The 22,254-nt window shown below is 50.7% G+C and overlaps 3 protein-coding genes across 9 annotated transcripts; all 3 read left to right on the top strand.

Annotated features, from left to right (window-relative positions):
- The first annotated feature begins 104 nt into the window (after nucleotides 1–104).
- Nucleotides 105–13,438, top strand: slc4a2a (solute carrier family 4 member 2a). Of its 6 annotated transcripts, none has more exons than XM_044135047.1 (19): nucleotides 105–871; nucleotides 1,034–1,143; nucleotides 3,044–3,126; nucleotides 3,836–3,992; nucleotides 4,064–4,199; nucleotides 4,858–5,002; nucleotides 5,584–5,656; nucleotides 6,730–6,914; nucleotides 6,985–7,183; nucleotides 7,975–8,178; nucleotides 8,250–8,398; nucleotides 9,886–10,080; nucleotides 10,154–10,363; nucleotides 10,624–10,713; nucleotides 10,790–10,956; nucleotides 12,372–12,625; nucleotides 12,700–12,869; nucleotides 12,949–13,122; nucleotides 13,202–13,438. In XM_044135047.1, exons 2-19 carry the CDS (start codon nucleotides 1,053–1,055, stop codon nucleotides 13,280–13,282), a joined length of 2,763 nt encoding a protein of 920 aa, XP_043990982.1. In that variant the 5' UTR covers nucleotides 105–871; nucleotides 1,034–1,052; the 3' UTR covers nucleotides 13,283–13,438. The 6 variants fall into 6 exon arrangements, with proteins under 6 accessions (XP_043990982.1, XP_043990981.1, XP_043990987.1 ...); XM_044135046.1 differs by having other exon boundaries at nucleotides 5,581–5,656; XM_044135049.1 differs by lacking the exons at nucleotides 105–871; nucleotides 1,034–1,143 and adding an exon at nucleotides 3,302–3,412 and having other exon boundaries at nucleotides 3,079–3,126; nucleotides 5,581–5,656.
- A 324-nt stretch (nucleotides 13,439–13,762) lies between these two features.
- Nucleotides 13,763–16,766, top strand: LOC122841611 (dnaJ homolog subfamily C member 5-like). The gene is made up of 5 exons (XM_044135069.1): nucleotides 13,763–13,903; nucleotides 15,025–15,144; nucleotides 15,280–15,493; nucleotides 15,567–15,741; nucleotides 16,508–16,766. The coding sequence occupies exons 2-5, from the start codon at nucleotides 15,038–15,040 to the stop codon at nucleotides 16,603–16,605; spliced, it is 594 nt and encodes a 197-aa protein (XP_043991004.1). The 5' UTR covers nucleotides 13,763–13,903; nucleotides 15,025–15,037; the 3' UTR covers nucleotides 16,606–16,766.
- A 1,708-nt stretch (nucleotides 16,767–18,474) lies between these two features.
- Nucleotides 18,475–21,401, top strand: LOC122841602 (E3 ubiquitin-protein ligase TRIM63-like). Of its 2 annotated transcripts, none has more exons than XM_044135041.1 (9): nucleotides 18,475–18,770; nucleotides 18,978–19,150; nucleotides 19,419–19,590; nucleotides 20,065–20,160; nucleotides 20,233–20,466; nucleotides 20,542–20,564; nucleotides 20,711–20,835; nucleotides 20,905–21,101; nucleotides 21,189–21,401. In XM_044135041.1, the coding sequence occupies exons 1-9, from the start codon at nucleotides 18,651–18,653 to the stop codon at nucleotides 21,264–21,266; spliced, it is 1,218 nt and encodes a 405-aa protein (XP_043990976.1). In that variant the 5' UTR covers nucleotides 18,475–18,650; the 3' UTR covers nucleotides 21,267–21,401. The 2 variants fall into 2 exon arrangements, with proteins under 2 accessions (XP_043990976.1, XP_043990977.1); XM_044135042.1 differs by having other exon boundaries at nucleotides 18,476–18,770; nucleotides 20,905–21,092.
- Nucleotides 21,402–22,254: the final 853 nt, after the last annotated feature.

Here is a 22,254-nt window from a genome sequence, read left to right as displayed (position 1 = left end):
ATGATGATGATGATGATGATGATGACGACGCACCTCCTCATGGTTCTGGTCCGACTGTAGATCTTTGTTTCAAGAAGTTTCTCCTGCAGTGAATCTGTTTCCTGTTAAAATTGTTCAGAAGCAGAAACAAGAAGAAACGCCACTCCGGTTCTGACCCGGTCCAGAGGACTCTGAAGCTGCATGAACCTGTTGACGCTGCTAGCTGTGCTAGCTTTAGCATCAGCTGGATGGTTCACCTGGATTGAATCTGTGGTGATTAACCGGCTCCTGCAGTATTGATGGTCATGCAGCCGTTAGAATCAGAGGAAGATCAAGGAAGAGCAGTTTCTTTGATCGGAGGAACACTGAGGCATTATCAGAACCAGAACCGGACCAGTCCAGGAAGGTGCGGCGTTCTGGACTGGTGGAACCAGCGCGGTCCGTTGGGTCCAGAACCCAGAGGAGAACGGTGGTGGAGGTACCATACCGTGGGCCCATTCCTCCACAGTAGGGATCAGAACCCACAAGAACCTCGGTTCCAGCCCAAGTGGACCCGATCTGGACCTCCAGGATCTTCTGGAGCAAAACCAGCACGGAGGGGAACCATGAGCTGGTCCGACCGGACCCGGTTCTGAAGTTTCAGAACCTTCCGACATATTTCTGTTCATCATGCTAGAGAAATTCACCAGCCTGGTTCCGGCCCGGTCCGTGTGGTTCTGTGGGAACCGGCGCCTCCAGCGGCTCTCAGGTGTTTCCAGGTAAACATGTTTGGGTTCAGCTCAGATAATTACCGGGTTCTGGTTCCACCCACACAGACGGGTCGCTATAAGAACTGCTGCAGCCCGGTTGGTTCTGATCCGGCAGCTCCGAAACGGACCAGTACACCCAGCAGGTACACACACACACACACACAAACACACACACACACACACAGATCCATCAGGAGGTTCTGGTTCTGCTGGTTCCAGCATGGAGGTGATGATGATGAAGCTCAGCCTGAGGGACCTTCATCATCATCATCGTCGGGTCGTTGACCTGCGCTGCTCCTCCTCAGGTTTGACCTCTGACCCTGCATGGACCAGAACCAGAACCCAGCGGCTCCTCTTCCTCACTGCCGGCGTGATGATGAAGAGCAGATGGTTCTGGACCAGCAGAACTCTCCAGGTGAGCGCCATAAAACGGGTCAGGGTTCTGATCCGGTTCTGGTTCAGAACCTACTGCAGAGGTTCCTGAGGTCCAAAAGGTTCTGGAGGAGGTCCGAGTGTCTGCTGCTGTGGTTTCGTCATGTTCTGATGTCTCCGTGAACCGGTCCGGGTCCGAACCGGACCGGCTGCTGACACTGCTGTTCTGAAGGTTCTGGTTCTGATGGCGGTCCAACATGCGGGTTGTTCTGACCCGAACAGGACTGACAGCTGCTGATGGTCAGAACCGCTGACACCACAGAACCGAGTGTGGATCAACCTTCACTGAATGTTCTGATCCAGCTGAAGGAGAACCGGATCAGAACTGGATCAGAACCTTCAAGTCAAGCAGTTCTCTTGGCAGAACCGGGTCATCTGATTGGACGGATGAATGAACGCTGCATGAGGAGGGCTGGTCAGCTGGTTCCCATGGTAACCTGAGCTCCTGCTGTGGGCTGCAGAGATTAAAGGTCCCTCAGGAGGGAACCACCAGAACCAGAACCCGGTCTGGACCAGCTGAAAGACTGATGGAGAAAAAGATCCAGCCTGAAGATCAGATTAGATTCTAAAACTGCAGATAATCCAGAGATGACAGAAACAGATGATCCGGTTTTAAGCAGGTAAAACCGGAGAGATCCAGATCTGGTTCTGAAGAGGCAAAACTAAAATAAAAAAACCTAAAACTAAACCAAACTAAAATTAAAACAAAGTAAATTAAAACAACTACAGATGAAAGCAGTGGTAGATCAAATCCAAAGAAATGAGATCTGGAGCCGATTCCATCTCTGAATCGTCTCTTTCTCTGTCCAACACCACAAACCTGCAGCAGAAAACGCTGCAGCAGAAAACGCTGCAGCAGAAAACCTGCAGCAGAAAACCTGCAGCAGAAAACCTGCAGCAGAAAACGCTGCAGCAGAAAACCTGCAGCAGAAAACCTGCAGCAGCGTAAAGAACGGCAGCAACAGGTCGCTGCAGCAGGGAGTTTAAATCAGCTGCAGCACATTTTTAGAAACCAGGATCATCAAGTGATGGTTTCTCCTACAGGAGATGTTGAGACGCTGCGGCCTAGTCCAAACCTGACAGCACATTCATATCTAAAACGTCTCATGATCCATCAGAACTCTGCTGATACCAAGTTCTGACGATCCGGATCCGTCACAAAACACGACCTTGGTTTTAAAGGCTCCTCTGGTTTCTATGGGAAACCAAAATAAAAGGCCGATATTTTGAATCGGTTTGTGGATCTGCAGCAGGACGAAGAGATGAATCCAGGATGAACCATCACTTCCACCTTCACAACCAGCTCAGACTGGAAAAGGTCACAAGGTCGTCCTAGAAACCGTTTCCTATAGGGTTACATAACATCCTGGTTAAATAACCACTGATCAGGTTCTGTTCAGAGGATCTGGTCCAAAAACAAATTCAATCGGGTCAGAACCTAAAGCAGGAAGTTTGGGGCCATCTGGGTTTTAATGTCCGTAATCTACTAACAGGCTGGATTAACCTGGATTATGGATAAATCTGAGTGTCATCAGCAGAAACATTCTCTTGTGCTGTCTGGTGTTTCACCAACTGGAAGTAGAACCACAGTGAAGCGGGTCGGGCCGAGGCCAGAACCCTGTTGGACTCCACCAGCCCTGGAGCTGGAGGACAAACTGGGATCACTGGGATTAAACCAGTCTGCTGCCGATCCCTCGATAGCAACATGTTCAGACTGCTCTGAGAGAAGGCTGTGATCATCTGGATCAGAACCAGAACCACCAGAACCTCTTCTATCATCTCATTCTGCTTCTCTTCTAAGTTTCTCAGGGCTCTTACTTTGAAAAATGTAACAGTTCCACCAACTCAGTCATGTTTCCTCTCTTGTAACTCCACCCACTCAGGTCAAAGGTCAGATGATATTCCAGCTGTTCAGCATCGCCAGGTGAAGCAGAGCTCCAGAGGACGCATCGTCCCCGTATCCAAGGTAACCAGGTTGACCAATGTCACCAAGGTGACCAGTGTAACCATGGTAACCATGTTGACACATTTTCCAGGTGAACTGCTACCTGCTGCATTCAGGGTTTGGAGCCTGACATGTTGACTCTGACCCTCTGTAGGTCATAGGTCATTCAGCGTCATTTCGTCTCTTTAATTAATAGGGATGAGTGTTAGCATGCTACATGCTAACGGGCTAGTGGTGTGGGACCAGACCTGGGTCAGAACCGGGCTCAACACAATGACATCAGGAGACCCGGTGGGAACAGAACCAGGTGAAAGACGACAACAAAAGCTGTGGAATGTTTGAGGCTGAAACAGGAACCGGCAGCTGATCCTGGTTAATCCAGGTGGGATTAGGGGCGGGGCATCCAGAGGCGGGGACAGGTGAGGACATCAGGTAGAGTCTGGGCTCAGCTCTGCAGCAGGTTCAGTTCTGCTGGTCTCCAGGATGCCGGGTTTGGACACAAGGAGCAGACAGAACCAGGTACAGCTGCAGGTCGGGTCCAGTTGGGTTTCAGGTTCTGGTTGGGCTCTGTTTCTGAACTGACCCAGTTCAGCAGGTTCTAACCAGGTCTGTAAGCTGGTTTGGTGCTGAGACGGGTCAGAGGACACGAAGGAGGTCCAGCCTCATCAGAGGACGTCTCCAGTCACACTGTGTGTGTGTGTGTGCGTGCGTGCGTGTGTGTGTGTGTCAGATGTTTGTGCAGCTGAAGGAGCTGGTGATGGACCAGAATCACGATCTGCAGTGGAGGGAGTCGGGTCGGTGGACAGGTTTTGAGGACCAGGACACGGCTCACATCGTCCCCCTGTCCATCCAGTCCCTGCTGGTCCTACAGAAGCTGCTGTCCCACGGTGAGGACGATGTCCCCAGTCTCCTGGGTGGAGGTTCTAACAGTGAGCCCTGATTCCGGTTCTGGTTGCAGGCGCCGTTCTTCTGGACCTCCAGCAGAGCAGTCTGGGGGGCGTGGCTCAGCAAGTGGTGGAGCGACTGCTGGACGGCGAGCAGGTCAGAGCCGGAGACGGAGACAACGTGCTGAGGACACTGCTGCTGCCTCACAGGTACAACACCTAACCTCCACCTGACCTCCACTTGACCTCCACCTGACCTCCACTTGACCTCCACTTGACCTCCACTTGACCTCCACCTGTCCTCCACCTGACCTCCACTTGACCTCCACCTGACCTCCACCTGACCTCCACCTGACCTCCACCTGACCTCCACTTGACCTCCACCTGACCTCCACTTGACCTCCACCTGACCTCCACTTGACCTCCACCTGACCTCCACTTGACCTCCACCTGACCTCCACCTGACCTCCACCTGTCCTCCACCTGACCTCCACTTGACCTCCACCTGACCTCCACCTGACCTCCACTTGACCTCCACCTGACCTCCACCTGTCCTCCACTTGACCTCCACCTGTCCTCCACCTGACCTCCACCTGACCTCCACTTGACCTCCACTTGACCTCCACCTGACCTCCACCTGACCTCCACCTGACCTCCACCTGACCTCCACCTGTCCTCCACCTGACCTCCACTTGACCTCCACCTGACCTCCACCTGACCTCCACTTGACCTCCACCTGTCCTCCACCTGACCTCCACCTGACCTCCACCTGACCTCCACCTGACCTCTACATTTTGTTCAGTTCACCTCTTAGTTGGTTCTGGTTCTCACATCCACCCTTTGCTGAACTACTTCCTGTCTCTTCCAGTCCTCCCAATGATCAGCAGGATCCTCGCTGGTTCAGCAGGAACATTTCTGCAGCCAACCTTTCCTCCCCGATTGGCAGACACACCGGCCAATCAGAGCTCTCCAGGAACACAGCCAATCACAGAGAGGCTGATGTCAGCAGGAAGGTGAAGTCAGTTTAGCTTCTCACCATGAAACCATCGATCAGTGGCCAATAATCAATCAGTTGTTACGACTGAATGTAACAACTGAATGTTCAGACTGATCAGGTTTCAGTCTGGATTTAAAGGAACTCAGGGTTTCGCCTGTTTTTCAGTTTTCTGGAAGCATAGAAACTGAATGCTTCTTCTTCATGTTTGGTTCTGGATGCAGAACCAGAACCAGCAGGTTGATCCAGCAGCAGCAGCTGTGCTGACTCTAGATCTGTAGCTCTAGAGCTATAACTCTAGATTGTCCCCCCGCCCTCAGGGTACCGCTCTGTGCAGTTGCCATGTGGCCCATATGAGAACCTGCCACTGGTTCACTAACACAACCGGGTCAACACTGAGGTCCAACAGAATCAGCACTGTGGTCTGAGCACTTTGACTAGGCCAGACTCAGTACTATGGAAACCATGGAAACCAGACTGAAAGTTGGTTGTTGTTAGGAATCTGACTTTTCAATCATTTTGAAAATGTAGATTTTTGTGTCAGTTCTGGTGCCTCTTGTAGGTCACACAGCTGGGTGACCTCTGACCTCTGTCCAGCAGGAGACTTTGCCATGTGAATCACAACCTGACGGAAAGCTGATGGAGCGAGCTGAGGCCGCCGTCGTCCTTGTGGGTAAGGGGGGGGGTTGTCAGGGTCAGGGTCAGGGTCAGGGTCGGAGAACTGATTTCAGATCATCCAGTGAATCTTCCTTGATCAGAAGGAAGCGGTCGACTCCATCGGCCTGAGGGAACGGGTTATGAGGCTGGTGTGTGTGTGTGTGTGTGTGTGTGTGTGTGTGTGTGTGTGTGTGTGTGTGCGCGCATTAATTACCATACAGGCAAACTACGCAGTACCACAGAAAATCCCCTAGATGGCGCCATGACAACACACATGAATTATCAGTTAAAGCCGGCCCGTTTCCACGGTTCTGAACTCGGTGAATAGAAACTGCAGCAGGAATTTAGTTCCATAAAACACAGCAGGAGTGAAACAGATAAACCTGTTATGGATACAAACTCCACTAAAAACCAACCTGATTAGGATTTTATTTGAAACGTGATCAATTACAGATTTATTGATGGAATTTGACTTATTGTCGTGTTTTGATTATTGATTGTATGTTTCATTGTGTTTCTGTGTTTATGATGTAAATCACTTTCAAATGCCTTGATGATGAAATGTGCTATACTAATAAAATTTGATTGACTGATTAAATGCAATACATGTGAGCAGCACAAAACCTCCAGAAAAATGGATGGAAAATTTGACCTGTGCAGTTATAATAACAATTCTTAAGAAATTATTGGCAGCCAGAGAAACACGACGACGTTTCCCTGGACTGATAACTATCTAACATGATGGACGAATGATTGACGGCGGCTCCTGATCCGTGGATCCAGTATCATGTCAAAGTGCAGAGATTAACCTGAAATTACAAAACACAGATGCATTATGGGTAACTTAGTGTTGCATGAGAGACGGACTTTTAACAGGACCCGACCTCTGACCTCCTGGCAGCATCCAGGTGAAGTTTTGTTCTCCCGTCTACATCAACTTCCTCCGATCAGGACTTCCACCTGAGTTCATATGACCTTTCACCTTTGAGGGTGCTGGTGTGTGTGAATGAGTGGCCAGTTGGTAGGGTCAGGAGGTCACGATCCAGAAAATCTGCAGAAGGTTCATTTCTCCCTGTGCTGTGACTGCAGGCAGCGTGGGCTTCCTGGACCGGCCCTTCCTGGCCTTTGTGCGACTGCAGGAAGCGGTTCTGTTGGACTCTGTTCTGGAAGTCTCCGTCCCAGTCCGGTTCCTCTTCCTCCTGCTGGGCCCTCCTACTGCCAGCCTGGAGTACCACCAGATCGGCCGTTCCGTCTCCATGCTGATGTCGGACCAGGTGTGTTCCTGCTCATGTTCTTGGAAACGCCCACCGGGTGGCGCCACTACATGTGGTGGTTCTCTTCCAGAGCTTCCATGAGGCGGCGTACCGAGCAGAGAGCCAGCAGGACCTGCTGACGGCCGTCGACCGCTTCCTGGAGCGCAGCGTGCTTCTGCCCCCACCTGACGCCAGCAGGGAGGAGCTTCAAGGAGAGACCCTGCAGAGCGGAGAGAGAGAGCAGAGCGGCAAGCTGCAGGAGAAACAAAGCAGCTTTCAGCAGGACAAAGGTGGCTCATTGTCTTCTCCTTAGAGGCTCTGCTATTAACTAAAACCAAAATTAATTACGTGAATAAGCTTTTCTGGAAGTTTTACCATCAAATTTATGATGGTTAAAGGAACAAACGGAAGCAGAATTGAGCATAACAATAGATCAACAACATTCAAACATCAGGGTGGTCATGATGAGCCGTGGTTGATGTTGGACCCAGAAGCAGAAACAGAGGCAGCGAATGGGGTTGAAGACTTTATGAAGATTAAGTTACAAAATACACGGGAAGCCAAGCAGGAGCAAAGAGCAAAACGTACTCAATAAGGAAATCAGCAAAGGAACACAAGAAAGTTAACGAAAGGATCCGGCAAGCAGTGACTGAAAGAGAGAAGCTTAAATACTGAGGAGGTTGAATGGTGGAGAAAAGCCCTGAGCAGAGGAAGACGGACAGAGAGAGAGGCACAGGGATCAGGAAATAATTCTAACAATAACCAGACTGTCCATCATCCAACACGCTTATTTCTAGTGGGGTTCCTACAGGTGCTGGTGCCGATCTCCAGAGTTCAAAGGGCAAGAGGCTGGATCACCTGGACAGGTCACCAGTCCATCGCAGAGCGACACAGAGACACACTGAACAAACAACCACGCACACACACCTAAGGAGAATTTGTTTGCTTCAGTAAAGCACTGACATGTGATCAAGACGTGGTCAGTGTTCTGCATCATCAGCCTGGCAGCTTCCTGTCGGGGGTCTGGCTTCAGGTCGCTGCGTTTTCTTTCCTCTGACTTCACGCTGATCTTCTCTCTCAGATTCTCTGGTTCCCTTCAAGTCCGCCGAAGCTCCTCTGAGGCGTTCGGGTCGTCTCTTTGGCGGTCTGATCCAGGATGTGACCCGGCGGTACCCTCAGTACCTTGGTGACATTCAGGATGCTCTGAACCCTCAGTGTATGGCGGCCATTATCTTCATCTACTTCGCTGCCTTGTCTCCTGCCATCACCTTCGGCGGACTGCTTGGTGAGTGAGACCCTCAGCAGGGATGGAGGACAACCAGCAGGATGACCTTTAACCTCTGTCCTGTGATGCAGGTGAGAAGACCGAGGGTCTGATCGGCGTGTCCGAGTTGATTGTTGCCACAGCGATGCAGGGCATCGTGTTCAGCATACTGGGAGCTCAACCTCTGCTGGTGATTGGCTTCTCTGGACCTCTGCTGGTGTTTGAGGAAGCTTTCTACACGGTGAGCTCTCCTGGTTCAAACAATAAAATCCAGTAGAAAGAAAACTGCAAACTGTACAGTAAGGACAGAACTAGAAATTTTCTGAAGAAATTTAAACAGGGCCTGCCAAAGCGCGCGCGTCGGTCTGGACCCGGTGTTCCGACGCTGAAGCTGCAGCTCGATCGACGGCATGAGGAGAATCGCGAGAACATCAACTGACACGGACTTGCATGTTAAAATGAGCGTATGAGCTAAAATTTGTTTTCTTCACTTCTTGTCGTCTCATCCTCCGTTCTCTACCTTCACGGTGTGCTGTCCTTCTTCCTCTCTCCTCCTTCTCTCTCAATCACGAGTCACGCACCAGACCGACTGTATGAGCTGTTGCGCTGATCGGTCCGTTGCTATGGTATTTAATTGTCAGTCATGAACTGGTAGCTGTGATGACTCATCCAATCTGTCCCCAAACACAACAATGGCAAAAAGCGTCTTTTGTTTTTTTGTCGCCATATTAACTCAGAATCCCACCAGAAGTAAAAGCTCCAATGCTGTGATCAAGCTGCACGTTTGGATACCACTTTTGTAGGGGTGCATTCAGCGGTTCGAGCCGCATTAACGGTAATAGGTGCATAACAATAGGTTCCTGCCATTGCTTTGCATGGTAGGCCCCAAATACAACATAAGATACTGTACATTTAATAAAGACTGCGTACTCTGAAAACGTCCAGCATGTCCATGTGTATTCGTCCATTAAAAGAACAAACTGTTTACTGAAAACTGACAGTAAAATGTGAAAACTTGCTGAGTTTGTTGGTTCTGGAGTCTAACAGCTGGAGGAGGAAGGATCTACCTTAATGCTCCTTCGTGCACCGAGGATGCAGCAGCTTGTCAGAAAGCATGTTTATTTTAGAACTACTGCAATGCATTCTGGGTACAGAATAAACTATTGCCCCGCATCATGGGTGGAGAATTAGACCAAACCGATCTGCTTTGTAAGCACCCTTCATCCCCTTCAAAATAAGAGCATGAATATAAATGTTTAGGGAGTTGAAGAATTTCTAAAAAGTTGATAACCAAACGTAACTAAACAAAACGTCAAACGTTATTCAACTGAAAGTTTACAACACAGCCAAGTAAATTAGTGCTTATCTGGAGAAAACCATTAAGGGGAAGCTAAATGCACTAAATGTTTTCAAAGTTAGCAAAAATGTTAAAGCACTAAGCTAAAAACTAGCTCCACCTTTAGCAGATTATTGGAAGTGTGTCCATCACTGAGATCCAGCCTGAGGTTGTGAGATAACAGCCTTATACTGGGTTTAGTTACTGGGACGGCACGTTGATTAAATGGAACCGCTTTTAAAAAAATCTAAATGAATTGGAAAAGGTGAATTAAAAGCCAGTTGTTAGATCTGTCTGTACGAGGTGATCATTCCCATCTCCTCTGTGGAAACTGTTTGGCCCCACAGCTGTCAGGACGCGCCCTGAAACTGGGCCGCTCTGTTTCTCTGCAGTTCTGCAAAGACAACGAGATCGAGTATCTGACGGGCCGGGTCTGGATCGGTTTCTGGCTGGTGCTGATCGTCTTCATCACTGTGGCCTTGGAGGGAAGCATCCTGGTTCGGTTTGTTTCTCGCTTCACTCAGGAGATCTTCTCCTTTCTCATCTCCCTCATCTTCATCTACGAGACCTTCGCCAAGCTGGTCAAGGTCAGTCCAGGAGCCTGCAGAAGATTCCAGCTGTGATGCCGCTGGGCTCCACTTCTTCTCTGTTCTCTCATAGATCTTTAAGGAGCACCCACTCCAGAACTGTTTCCATGGAAACAACAGCGGATCTCCGTCTCTGTGCAACTTCTCGGTGACTGCCGGGAGTCCCGGGGGAACCGCTGGAGAGCCGAACACGGCGCTGCTCTCACTGGTCCTCATGGCGGGAACGTACTTCATCGCCTTCTACCTGCGGAAGTTCAAGAACAGCTCCTTCTTCCCAGGACGGGTCAGTACCTACCAGAGCAGAGGGACGGGGCCAGTACACCCCCAGCCCAGACCCAGAGTACCTGCTGGAGCCTCACAATCTGATTATCAGGGTTCAGAGGTGAAAGGTTGAAGTCCTCAACCAGAGACAGATGGTTCAGTCCAGACGACTGGGTCCGTGTCTCCCAGGATTCTCAGCAACTGGTCCATTGTCGAAGACTTGGACATCTCCAGCAGCCGACCAGCGTCTGCCGATCTAAAGCCTCATTCCTTGTGTTTCAGATCCGTCGAATCATCGGAGACTTTGGGGTCCCCATTGCGATCCTCATCATGGTTCTGGTGGACTACAGTGTGGAAGACACCTACACCCAGGTGAGGGTGCAGTTTGTTTTAATCCCACATCCTGCTGACCCCAACAGTGAACCGCTCTACTCCTGTCGGTCTACAGAAACTCAACGTTCCCAGCGGATTCTCAGTGTCCAGTCCGGAGAAGCGTAGCTGGCTGATTTCTCCGTTGGGTTCTGATGGCCAGTTTCCAGTTTGGATGATGGGAGCCAGCATCCTGCCAGCCATCCTGGTCTTCATCCTCATCTTCATGGAGTCACAGATCACAGCGTAAAGAACTTACTGCTCATCAGGGATGTAGTCAGTACCAGTACCTCAGAGGAACCAGACAGACCCAGTTCCAATAAGGAATCATTGTACATTTAGGAATTCTGACTCAAATAGTTTTAACATTGATCTCTTTTGTCATGGAAGAAATACTATTTCCAATCACTGTCAGGTTTATTCATATATTGTGCAGAATACAGAGAGTTCAGAGATGTTTGAATGAAGCAGGTCTGGATGAAAAGCTCTGCTAGGCAGAGAAACACATGAGTTTTATACAAATAGGATAAGAGATCCAACGGTCTGGTTCCCATGCAGCTGTGGAAAACAGCGTCCGACCTTCTACATGTGACCCAAATAGTGAAAACTTGATGGGAATATTCAAGAACTTAGAATAAACATATAGCAATACAACTAGCAGGTGTGACCTTATTGTAATTTTTCCACATCATCTTTCTAAAACCTAAAACTGGAACCAGAAATGGTCCACTTAACCTTGTTGGTCTGACTAGACTCTTTGTCCAGACAAAGTGGTTCTTGACTATTAACCAGGTTTATATGGTCAGTTTGGGTTTAGGAGGAACGTTTGACTAAAATCATGGTCCTGATTCTCTTGGTTTTGTGACTAGAATTAGGGTCCGAATTGTTGGAACTTTGTTCCCTGACTTTTGGACTAGGTCCTGGTAATATAACTTTGGGTCTTAGGACTTGTTTACATAATGATTCAACAATTTTTTATTTTTTATTTTTTTACCATTTCTATTAACTCAGGTTGTTTTCCACCTGACAGTCCTATAGATTCAATCTGTTCCACCTGCAGCTGCTGTGGTTCTGAGTCAAACCAACCTGTTCCCCTCCTGGCCTGTGGGGGCGCTGAACCAACAACCACTGAAGGAAACCACACAAAAACCTCTGAAGACACTGAGAGCAACTTCCTTCTTCACCAGATGGAAACAAGATGGAGGCGTCAGATTTTAGTGTTGGAGGATTTCTCTTTAGTCTTTGGCTGAAGACCAGGAGACATTTCTGCTGCTAGCGCTAGGCTAGCATGTTAGCTTTGGTTGGATTTACCCAGAATGCCTTGTGTTGTAGTCCACTTCCTGGTTTTGATATGGTCTCTAGTCCGCTTTACTTCAACTGAACCCAGACCGAGGTTTGGAGGACCAGAGGTCAGAGGTCAGAGGTGATTAGCCTCACCAACTGGACCGGATTTTATAGGCAAACGGACTGGAGTTAAACTGAAGCGAAGTGAACAGGGCTGGTGGGGATAAAGCCTTAATGTTTAGCAGAACTGGACTCTTGACATGTGGTTCTGGTCCAGGTTCTGGTCCAGGTTCTGGTCCAGGTTCTGGTCCAGGTTCTGGTCCAGGTTCTGGTCCAGGTTCTGATGTGAACTGACAGATGTCTTATCTGTCTTGTAGGCTGATTGTCAGTAAGAAGGAGAGGATGCTGGTGAAAGGAACCGGGTTTCATCTGGACCTGTTGATTATTGTGGTGGTGGGCGGAGTCTCGGCCCTGTTTGGTCTACCGTGGCTCTCCGCCGCCACGGTTCGCTCGGTCACTCATACCAACGCCCTGACCGTCATGAGCAAGGCCGTGGACCCCGGAGACAAGCCGCGCGTCCAGGAGGTGAAGGAGCAGAGGGTGACTGGGTTCTTGGTGGCGGTTCTAGTGGGTAAGGCAGCGTCTCGGCACCAGCACCTGGGTCACCTCCAGACTGCTGGGTTCTGAACGGGTCTGCTCTGTCAGGTCTGTCCATCGTTATCGGAGAGGTTCTGCGCCAGATCCCCCTGGCGGTTCTGTTTGGGATCTTCCTCTACATGGGTGTGATGTCACTGAACGGGATCCAGCTGACAGAGCGTCTCATCCTGCTGCTGATGCCTCCCAAGTACCATCCAGACCAGAACTACGTCCGCAAGGTAAGGCCCGGTTCTGATTCCGGTCCCTACTGACTTGATCCCGGTCCCTGCTGACCTGCGGCCCCCTGTCCCGTCCCAGGTGAGGACACTGCGGATGCACCTGTTCACGCTGGTCCAGCTGACGTGCCTGTCTCTGCTGTGGGTTGTCATGGCAACGGCGGCGGCGCTGGCGTTCCCTTTCATGCTGCTGCTGACCATCCCTCTGAGGATGCTGCTGCTGCCGCGTCTCTTCAGCCCCAGAGAGCTTCTGAGTGTGAGTTAGTGATGTCACCGTGATGTCACCGTGATGTCAACCTTAACCCACAAACTGACCTCTGACCTCTGACCTGCAGCTGGATGCTGACGATGCAGAGCCCCACCTAGAGGAGAAGGAGGGGCAGGACGAGTACTCGGACCTTCAGATGCCCATCTGACCCGATGGGACCGGAACCGGATCATTCTCACCTTTGAACAGCTGCTTTTGAAGATGCTGATGTGATTTTACTGAAATGTTTCTCTGTAACGATCAGAACCAGAACCAGAACCTGCTGCTCTCAGTAAAAATTCCTCAATAAACAGATCTGTCTTTATTTCTGCCTCTTATCATCCAGTTTGGACCGGTTCGGGTCAGAACCCGGGTTCGGTTCGGGTCAGAACCCGGGTTCGGTTCGGGTCCATGTACTTTATGAAAACAGTGAATGGGTTCAGAACCGGGTCCAATCGGATCAGCTCCCGTCTCTATTTGTGACTCAGGTCTTCTGATCCAATCAGCTGCCAGCTCCTGGGCTCAGGCCCCTCCCCCTGGCTGCAGGCTGTGGTGGAGCAATCTGATTGGCTCTGGCTTCTCTGGCCAATCAGCTGTCAGGATGTTCCTGCCAATGTCTGGCCTGTCTCACCTGGTTGCCGTGGTAACCCCCTCTCCACGAAACCCGAGCAGGCGTGGTAGCCGGCCGTCACCTGAGCCGCTCTGAATGTTTGATGCGTTCTGTCAGAGATCCTGGAACACTTGAGCAGAACGCCGCCGCCGCCAGAGGAGGAACACCGCGACGCCACAGGTATCCTGGAGACACCTGGAAACACCTGGAAACACCTGGCAGCTTCTGGTTCTGTTGGGTTCTCAGACTCATCTGACCAGCTTCATGTTGGTTCTGCTGGTATTCCCAACCAGTGACCCAACGGATTCCTGGTTCTGGATCTGGTTCTGGATCAGCCATGGGGATCTAGCGCTGGCTTCTTCTTCTGGACCTTCGGGCCCGGTTCTAACTTCCACCGTTCTGGAACCAGAGGTTTCTGCACCGGTTCTGCTGACAGACCCGGTCCCGTTAGATCGGACCTGCAGGAACCGTCAAAGCTGAAATCAGGGCCAGCTGGACTTGCTGCTGGGAGCAGAAAGTTCTGTTGTGACCCGCGGGTCGCTCGGAGCCCGGTTCGGTCAAGATGGTTCCCTCCGTTCTCTGAGCAGGAAGTCTGAAAGGAACCAATAGAAACGATCCAACCATCCAGGGGGCGGGGCTAGAGGAAAAGCAGCTAATGGGAAACCAGGACCAGAACCGGAACCAGAACCAGAACCAGACCAGAACCAGAGCCTTGACCGATACCTGGGTCTTTTATCCAATCTGCCAGTGTTCCTGAGCTGCTCTGTAGCGACCCCTGCTGGATCTGTAGAATAACGTCTTGATAAATATCTTTGTTTTTTTAATTTTTCTGATTTTACTTGTTCTGTCAGATAAATTTCAGATTTAGTTGCTCTGCTGAGAAAACGTCCTGGAAATGTGGAGCTGAAACCAGAAGTATTAAACTAGAGTTACTAATCCATCGGTTAAAATGATTGCGTCTGTTTCCGATCAGCTGCTTACTGATTGGTCCCCTCTGGCCCCGCCCACATTTTATGAACTCTGAGGCTCGCTTCTCAAAATTTATCGATTCTCCTAAATAATTCAGTTATTTGATGTGAGCTCAGCCTGGAGGGAGCCTCACTGAGCATGCTCAGTAGCGGCGGATAGAATGTGGGCGTGGTCTGGAGGCTCTGATTGGAAATGGGGAAACTGGATCAGTCCCAGTTTGTTCCTGGTGTTTCTGGGTGGAAAGTTGTGACATCACCTGCTGGTCTCAGCTGGGCGGAGCCACAGTGATGTCACAGCGGTCTGCATCAAGGTGTGACGTCATTTCCCTCCAGGTGATGAACCAGGATGTCAGACGGGAAGCAGCGCAGTCTGTCCACTTCTGGAGAATCTCTCTACCAGATCCTCGGCCTGCAGAAAGGCTGCAGCCATGACGACATCAAGAAGTCCTACAGGTAAGCCCCGCCCCCCTCAAATATGTAGCCCCGCCCCCTCTCACAGCTGTTTGGGCTTGGTGGTCATCCTCCAGTCGGACTCCCCATTTGAAAACAGGAAGTGAGTCGTCCTTGACTTCCTGTTTGTGGTGTCAGGAAGCTGGCGCTGCGGTTCCACCCGGATAAGAACCCGGACAATCCGGAGGCGGCGGAGAAGTTCAAGGAGCTGAACAACGCTCACTCGGTGCTGGCCGACCTCAGCAAGAGGAACATCTACGACTCGTACGGCTCCCTGGGGCTCTACGTGGCGCAGCAGTTTGGAGAGGACAACGTCAACACCTACTTCATGCTGTCCACCTGGTGGGCCAAGGTGGGGGCGGAGCTTAGAGGGACTGCCAGACCCCCCGCGGTGAGGCTGGTGTGACGGTGTGTTTGTGCTGCAGGCTCTGTTCCTGCTCTGCGGCGTTCTGACCGGATGTTACTGCGGCTGCTGCCTCTGCTGCTGCTGCAACTGCTGCTGTGGGAAACTCAAACCCACTGCTGCGGGCGAGGGGGCGGAGCCAGAGTACGTCTCCCCTGACGACCTGGAGGAGGAGATTCGTAACAATCCTGACAACGGTAAGACGTCAAGAAGCATCATCTGCTCTGGTTTCCATGATTCAAACATTGAGTTCAGTGATGACTTTAGCCTGGCTGCTCAGAGGGATCCTGTTGTGTTTGTCATCAAGTTCTCATTAGTTTAAGGCAGTCTTGAATAACTGTATGGAAAACAATGCTTTGCTGCTTTTCTTTCTGTCTACAACAGTAAAATAATGTCGGTAATCTGTTTTATATTTTCTGCCAGAGTCTTGATGTGTTTTTGGTTATTAGAATGATTCTTCTAGAGCCTGGTTCTTTGACGCCTGGTTCTTTGACGCCTGGTTCTTTGACGCCTGGTTCTTTGACGCCTGGTTCTTTGACGCCTGGTTCTTTGACGCCTCTCGGGGCGCTCCACCAGCGACGGCGCTGTTTGTTACCCAGCTGAACTACCAAACCCGCCTGGGCTTCTGCGTTGTCATGGTAACGCTGGACAGTAAGGAGGGTTGCTTCATTGGACCAGTTTAGCAGCTGAACTACCTGCAACTTTCCAGAACATCCAACTGAGCCTGGAAGTCCACTTATGGCAACAGAGACTGTAGAACGTCCTAGTTCAAGTTCAGGAATGGAGGCGATGAGGGATCCCTTCTGAACATCAGAACCAATCAGTTGCTCCAAACTGGGTAGCTGGATGAGACAGGAGGCTAACGGACCAACGTCTGGAGGAAGAGGCAGCTGTGGCTGGATGTAGTGGGAATCGCTCTGGTCCAGAACGGCCTCTTACCAAATATCTTCTGCTCACTTCCAGATGTAGAGACGCCGACCGTCCAGCAGCCCAGCAGCGCCAGCGAGAAGACGCAGCTGATCGGTGACAGCCACCGCAGATACGGAGACACCTACACCTGAGAGGGCAAACAGACCCCAAGCCCCGCTGACCCCGCTGACCCCGCTGACCCCAAGCCCCGCTGACTGGAACACCCAAATGTTCTTCACCAAAGACACCAAAATGTCTCTGACATTCCAAACATAAAACCTGATGAACATTAAAACATTTGAGACAATTTAAACTTCAACGCTTCAGTTTGGATCTTTTATGAAGTCACTTCAATCCGTCTCCATGTTGTTACTTTAAGAGGCAGATCATTTCCTCCATCAGCTGCTCCTGCCGCCTGAGAAAATGCACCAAAAGCAACCAATCATAGCCAGGAGGCGGGGCCTACTGCTATAAATCACCTCATATACCCGCTGCTAAATGTGCTAATGGCGCAGAAAGAACTCACTGTTACAGCAAAATTGTTTATCTGCCATCAGCGGTTGCTATGCTAACTAGCTTAGCATTCATGACTAGCTGTGCTAGCAGCAGCATAGCAGAGAACAAGGAGGGGAAGCAGGCACAACTAAGAGTGATTGACAGCGTCAGGTCCCGCCTCCAGGCTCTGATTGGTTGTTTCCAGTCAGAGCTCCAATCATCTCATAAACTGTCACCACATAAACAGTTTTAACAAATATGTAAAAAAATATATGATTCATAAAAGTCACAAACTGCAGCTCTAAGAGATTTGAGACAATACAAAGACTGAAACAGCTCTCACCTTCCACCCCGCCGACCTTTAACCCTCACCCCTGAAGCAGCTGCATCCGGGTCTGAACAGAAGCCGCCTCTTGGGGATGGTGACTTCCTGAATCTAACCAAACTCCTGCTTTGATTGGCTGTTTGATGACGAGTCGACCTGGAGGAGGAGCTTAAACTCTTTGTTGTGTTGATGTGGAGACAGCGGTGACCCCCTGGAAGCTCCGCCCCTCCGTTTGTATGCTAATAAAGGACTGAAGTGTGACTCTGTGTCCACCTGGTCTGTGGCTCACGATTTGACCTTTGCCCTCTGTTAAGCAGACTCAGGGTTCAACCTGCCAGGTCATTATCATCTAGCAGAATTAGTTTAGTTTTATTTTGTGGAAGTTTCCGTTCAGCCTCAGCAGCTGCAGTTTTAGTTTCCAGATGGATTTTCACTAAAAGAGTGAAATGAAAAAGTTTCTAGTCTGTTCATAAAGTGCCAACATGGACGCCCTCATCAGCGATTCCTGACTGCTGCGGTTTGTTTCATCTGAGTTCTGATCCCACACCGTTTCCTTCGTTCTGGGTTTTGCTCTTCTTCACTGACCAGCCATGAAAACGTCACTGATTCTAACAGTCTGCCGTCTTCTTCTGTGGTTTCACTGAACCCGCTGCTTTTGGCTTTGCTGCTGAGAGTAATTTAAGGATTGTGCTGCTGCAGCGCCTCCTGCTGGTCAGATCATTTACATTTCAAAAGTATTCACACCCATTCAACTTTTCCAAATTTGGTCATATTACAACTACAAATATTAACACATTTCATTGGGTTTTAATGGGAAAGATTAACAGTATGAAGATTATACAAATCAAAACATTTTATGCAAATATTCGATGGAGGGAAAATAACTGGTTGACCTCAGAAAAGGGGGCTGAATACTTTTGCACACCACACTTTTCAGTTTTTAATTGTAAAAATATTTTGAATCACAAATCATTTTCTTTCTCCTTTCCAATTGTGTACCAGTCGGTGTTGATGTTTCACATTCCAATGAAATAAATGGTTCTGGTTCCTCATCCTGCAGTCTGACCACCAGGGGGCGCTGCAGCTGGAAAACTCCTGTGGACTATTCCTTTAACATCCCCCTCCTCATCTGTCTCGTGTCCCCTGTTGACCTTTGACATATAAGGCTATGTCAGCATGGCAACGGCTGACGTCCCTGAGTCTAAAAACAGCCTGAGACTCAGAGAGCAGCTGACCGCTCCGAGTTTGCCAACGGTTTCACTGTCTGCTTGACTCGTCCTCTCTGTGGGACTCGATCCTGTGACTCGTCCTCTCTGTGGGACTCGACCCTGTGACTCGTCCTCTCTGTGGGACTCGACCCTGTGACTGGTCCCCGTCATGGACGGTCTGGAGAAGCAGCTGGTGTGTCCCATCTGTCTGGAGATGTTCTCCAAGCCGGTGGTCATCCTGCCATGTCAGCACAACTTGTGCAGAAAATGCGCCAACGATGTGTTCCAGGTAAGACTTCCATCCCTCTATTATGTCCTCCTCTCTGGACTCTAAATGTTCCTTCATGTCCAGAACCAGAACCCATTGGGATTCTGGCTGCATGCTGGAAGCCTTAACCAAACAGAACAAAGACTGGTACCAGTTGGTACCGACTGGGAAGTCCAGAGAGGGGCTGTACACCATTTTGGCATCTGATTGGTCTGCTGTCCTCTCCAGGCATCCAATCCCTACCTGTCCAGCAGGACCGGCGCCACGGTGACATCAGGCGGACGGTTCCGCTGCCCGTCCTGCAGACACGAGGTGGTTCTGGACCGGCACGGTGTCTACGGGCTGCAGAGGAACCTGCTGGTGGAGAACATCATCGACATGTACAAGCAGGGCAGCACCAGGTACCGATGCCTGGGGACAGTCCCAGCCCGGTTCCCATGGTTACCACAGCACTGAGGCTGGCCTAGTCAAAGAGTTCAATGACCTCCAGATAAATACAAACTGTATAGTGCTGGTTCGGGTTCTGTTGGACCTAAGTCTTGGCCACGACATATTACTGAAACCTCTGGAGAGCTGGGAGGACCGTCTGGTTCCAGTTCTGGACTGGAACCGGCCCACATTCCTGGTTCTGATGTGCTTTGTCTCTGTGGTTCTCCTTGTGTTAATCAGTAAGCCAGAACCAGAGAAGAAGCAGGAGCCGATGTGTGAGGAGCATCCGGACGAGAAGATCAACATTTACTGCATCACCTGCAGCGCCCCCACCTGTTCACTCTGCAAAGTGTTTGGACAGCACAGAGACTGCCAGGTGGCGCCGCTGAGCCACGTCTTCGCCAGCCAGAAGGTACCACAGGGTGTGTTGTGTTGTCTTAAGGTGTGTTGAGGCGTATTTAGGGGTGTTGAGGCGTGTTGAGGTGTGTTGAGGCGTGTTGAGGCGTGTTGAGGGGTGTTGAGGCGTGTTGAGGCGTGTTGAGGCGTGTTGAGGCGTGTTGAGGGGTGTTGAGGCGTGTTGAGGGGTGTTGAGGGGTGTTGAGGGGTGTTGAGGTGTGTTGAGGGGTGTTGAGGTGTGTTGAGGGGTGTTGAGGGGTGTTGAGGGGTGTTGAGGGGTGTTGAGGCGTGTTGAGGCGTGTTGAGGGGTGTTGAGGCGTGTTGAGGCGTGTTGAGGCGTGTTGAGGGGTGTTGAGGGGTGTTGAGGGGTGTTGAGGCGTGTTGAGGCGTGTTGAGGCGTGTTGAGGCGTGTTGAGGTGTGTTGAGGTGTGTTGAGGCGTGTTGAGGTGTGTTGAGGGGTGTTGAGGTGTGTTCTGCTGCCTGTCTGCAGGCTGAACTCACTGACTGCGTCTCCTTGCTGGTCGGGAACAACGAGCGGATCCAGGCCATCATCAGCCAGCTGGATGAAACCTGTAGAGCTGTGGACGTGAGTCGACGTCCTCCAGGTGAGACGGGTCCTCGGCCGGCACCGTCTCACCTGGAGGACGTGTGTCTTCAGGAGAACGGCCGGCGGCAGAAGTCCAGGGTTTGCGAGACATTCGACCGCCTGTTTGCGCTGCTGGAGGAGAAGAAAGGCGAGATGACGGTCAGCATCAGCTGCGAGCAGGAGGAGAAGCTGGACTACATACGCAGTCTGAACAGGAAGTACAGTGAGCACCTGGAGGAGACCGCCAAACTGCTGGAGACCGCCATCCAGACCATGGACGAGCCTGAGATGGCGGTTTTCCTCCAGGTGACCCCGAATGCAGCATTGATTGGAGAATGAGAGAATTTTATTCTGACATTTCTGTCTGGTCTTCCTACACAGTCAGCCAAGCCTCTGCTGCAAAAGTAAGTTCCTGGTCCTGTTGCCGTTCCGGTCTCTCCCACGTGTTTCCTGCTAGTTTCTATTTGTTTCCTATTTATTTCCTGCTAATTTCCCCCTAATAACCCACTTGTTTCCTGTTAGTGTATTTGGTGCTTCGTTGTCCCCTCAGGCTGCTGCAGTCCACGGACACATCCCACCTGGACAATGTCCAGCCTGGTTACGAGAATATGGATCACTTCACCGTAAACTTTGACATGCAGAGGAGGGTGCTGGCGGACGTTGACTTCATCAAACGTAAACATCTGCCAGACTGACCAATCACAGAGCAGAATGTTTCCTGTCTGATGCTCTGTGTCCTTCCAGTTGATGAAGATGAGAGCGAAGACGAGGTGGAAGCTAGAGGACAGCCCGGACCCGCAGCGACCCATCAGCAATCTTCACTGGCTCCTCCCCAAGCCCCGCCCCTTCACACAAAGAGCCCCACCCCCTCGTCGTCAGCCCCACAGCCCCCGCCCCCTACGCCTCTCCCCATGACTAGCTCCGCCCCTCAGGTTGAACAGGTCACCATGTGATTTTACTGAGGCTTTCAAGTGAAACTGGTCAGCTGTTTGTCTCCATGGTAACCAGTTTAACCCCTTCCTCTTTAGTCCGATCACCAGAGCGAGTCGGAGGACAAAGACGGACCCAAACACGTCTTCTCCTTCAGCTGGCTCAACCAGAAGTAAGAGATCTGAGGCCCCGGAGGACCGGGAGGACCGGGAGGTCCCGGAGGTCCCGGAGGACCGGGAGGACCGGGAGGTCCCGGAGGTCCCGGAGGACCGGGAGGACCGGGAGGTCCCGGAGGTCCCGGAGGACCGGGAGGACCGGGAGGTCCCGGAGGTCCCGGAGGACCGGGAGGACCGGGAGGTCCCGGAGGTCCCGGAGGACCGGGAGGACCGGGAGGTCCCGGAGGTCCCGGAGGACCGGGAGGACCGGGAGGTCCGGGAGGACCCGGAGGACCCGGAGGACCGGGAGGACCCGGAGGTCCAGGGGCCTCATAAAGTGTGCGCACAATAAATGTGTGGCACTATATTTTACACACAAGTTAGAATGTATAAAAATTAAGTTTGTGTCAAAGTTTGTGAAAATATATGCCCACTTTTTCGCTGGCGTGAAAATGTGCAGCAGCCACACAAACCTTCTCTGTGGACAATAATAAACTACAGAGTCAAAAGTCACTAAATCCACTGAAATCTGACGACATTCAGTTATTTAGACCAGGAAGCATCAAACTCGATGTTTTTCATGATTTTAATATTTTATTGTTTAATGCAGTGTTTCCCAAATCCAGTCCTCAGGCCCCCCTGCCTGCATGTTTTAGATGTGCCTCTACACCAGAACAGCTGATTCAAATGATTGCATGACATCTTCTGCAGCCACCAAGTCCTGCAGGAGCCTGTTAATCACCCAAAGATTCAATCCAGGTGTGGCAGAAGGGAAACACCTACAACATGCAGGCAGGGGGTCTGAGGACTGGAATTGAGAAACACTGGTTTAAAGTAAACGATGAAACTGAACCACATTTATCCTCAGACAATAAGCACACAAAATCTAAAAAAACTAAAAATAAAAAGACGTGGAAACTTCACTAGAATGTGAATAATACTTTTTGTCTCATAAAGATGGAACGCAGCGTCTGAATGCATCTACAGGTCATTTCATTCTGACTGAAAG

The sequence above is a fragment of the Gambusia affinis genome, linkage group LG12 (genome assembly GCF_019740435.1).
Source record: "Gambusia affinis linkage group LG12, SWU_Gaff_1.0, whole genome shotgun sequence".
Classification (NCBI taxonomy): domain Eukaryota; kingdom Metazoa; phylum Chordata; class Actinopteri; order Cyprinodontiformes; family Poeciliidae; genus Gambusia; species Gambusia affinis.
This window is presented reverse-complemented; position numbering and strand designations above follow the sequence as displayed.